The sequence below is a fragment of the Elephantulus edwardii genome, unplaced genomic scaffold, assembly GCF_000299155.1.
Source record: "Elephantulus edwardii isolate Elephantulus edwardi_28Jun2011 unplaced genomic scaffold, EleEdw1.0 scaffold00348, whole genome shotgun sequence".
NCBI lineage: Eukaryota > Metazoa > Chordata > Mammalia > Macroscelidea > Macroscelididae > Elephantulus > Elephantulus edwardii.
In genome coordinates this window covers 1,666,324-1,668,053 of record NW_006400098.1, presented here as the reverse complement: position 1 = coordinate 1,668,053, position 1,730 = coordinate 1,666,324, and the positions used below count along the sequence as shown (strand labels likewise).

The following is a 1,730-nucleotide window of genomic DNA, read 5'->3' as shown; positions in this document are numbered from 1 at the left end:
TAGGGGGTGGTGCTCTGTCCTGCAGGGTCAGGGGCCCTGAGGGCCATCAGTGCTGCCAGGCCTGTGTGCTCTCTTGGCACAGTACGTGGAGAGAGGTCGCTCTGCCATCTGTCTCCCGCACCGACCATGCCTGGTCCATGCCTGGTCCATGCCTGGTCGTAGGCCGGCCTGGACTTGTCCCCTCTCCCCAGGGAGCAGGCCGCGGAACACCACCCCAACTCCTTCCTATTGGTCAGGCCACTCAGAGGGGCTCGCAGCCCCCAGTCGGTGGCAGGGTACAGGTTGCGGAGTGACCCCGGGGTCTTGGTGGCACCTTATCAGCCAGTGCCAGGCAGGGCTGTCCCCAGGCTGAGGTGGCATCTCCCTGTACCCTCTTATCAGTCCCAGAGTCCACAGGACGCTCCTCTGGGTTAACGTGTAACCATGCACCCTCCCCACCAGCCCCCAAAGCCACTGGCCCCCATCAGAGGCGGCCGGGGGTGACAGCAGCAGCATGGACACCAGGGCTAGGGACCTGCCCAGAGAGCCCGGCCTCATAGCCCACGTGAGAGCTCCCGGTGGGAGGAGACGGGGGCCCAGGACCTGGCCACGAGCTGCTGGCTAAGGAGCCCTGGATTGAGTAATCAGCCAGTGTCTTTGGGTTTGGGGAGTCCTGGCCCTGGACAGGCTGGGTGACAGCAGGGATGGGCAGAAGCCCCGCACCTGGGCGCTGCCCTGGCTGGGCTCGGGGAGGCTGGGGTGACGGGTGTGAGGACTTGGCTGAGGACGGCCTACTGGACTCGGGTTCCGGGGTTCAGTGACCCTCTCCCCTGCGCCCTAAGATCCTGCGTGTGGCCTGGTCACTCAGCCCCTTCCTCCTCACCTGCGCTGCCTACTTCTGGTTCTGGATCCCCGAGGCCCCGCCGTCCCTGACCGGGGCCCTGGTCAAATGCCTGCCGGTGCTCAGCCTTGTCCTCTTCCTGCGGGTCCAGGCCCCACGTGGGCGCTACACCACCCTGCTCCAGGCGGCCCTGCTGTGCTCGGCTGGAGGGGACGCGTGCCTCATCTGGCCTGATGGCTTCCTGTACGGTGAGCGGTGGTCCCCATGACACCTCACAGACAGGGCTCCCTATGGGACGTGCGAGTACAGAGGAGACAAGCCACACAGGGAGGGGTCCCAAGCACCTGCCGTCCACTGGCCCGTGGGGGGTGGGCAGAGGCAGCCCTCCCACACGCCAGCCCCGGCCCGTGTCTTCACCAGCTTTGGTTCCAGGGGGTTGGAGAGACGCAGCCTGAAGAGAGGGGGTACAGTGCTGGGGACGGAGCTCTGGTGATGTGGCCGTTAGACTGTGCGGCTGACTGAAAGGGCGGCGTCACGCTGGGGCTTTGAGGCGGTTGAGAACAGCTCAGCACCTGCTGTCGAGGGGTTCTGCGCCCCGTGCTCATCCAGCAGATCTGTTGTAGAGTTCACACACAGGGGAAGCCCCGGTGGTGTGTTGGGGGACGCATTGAACTGCTAACCCAAAGCTCAGAGGTTTGAATCCACCGGCCGCAGGGCAGTGGGTTGGGTCCTGGGGTTAGGAGGGAGCTGGCAGAGTCCAGGTCCGACTACACTGGGTACTGCTCCCCAGAGTCCAGACGGGTCCATGTCCGCCGAGAGGACAGTTGGGAGGAAGGAGAGAGGTGCTCACTCAGGCCACGGGGTTGGCTGGCCTTTAAGAAGGGGCTGGATCTGGGGTGTGGACCCCCCC

General features: G+C 65.4%; 1 protein-coding gene across 1 annotated transcript in view; it reads left to right on the top strand.

Moving 5' to 3' along the window:
- The window catches only part of TMEM86B (transmembrane protein 86B), a 4,192-nt gene that overhangs the window by 771 nt on the left and 1,691 nt on the right, over positions 1–1,730 (top strand). The window contains exons 2-4 of the mRNA XM_006901882.1: positions 192–275; positions 442–544; positions 822–1,068. Coding sequence (XP_006901944.1) covers positions 192–275; positions 442–544; positions 822–1,068 — 434 coding nt within the window. The remainder of the gene's footprint in view (positions 1–191; positions 276–441; positions 545–821; positions 1,069–1,730) is intronic.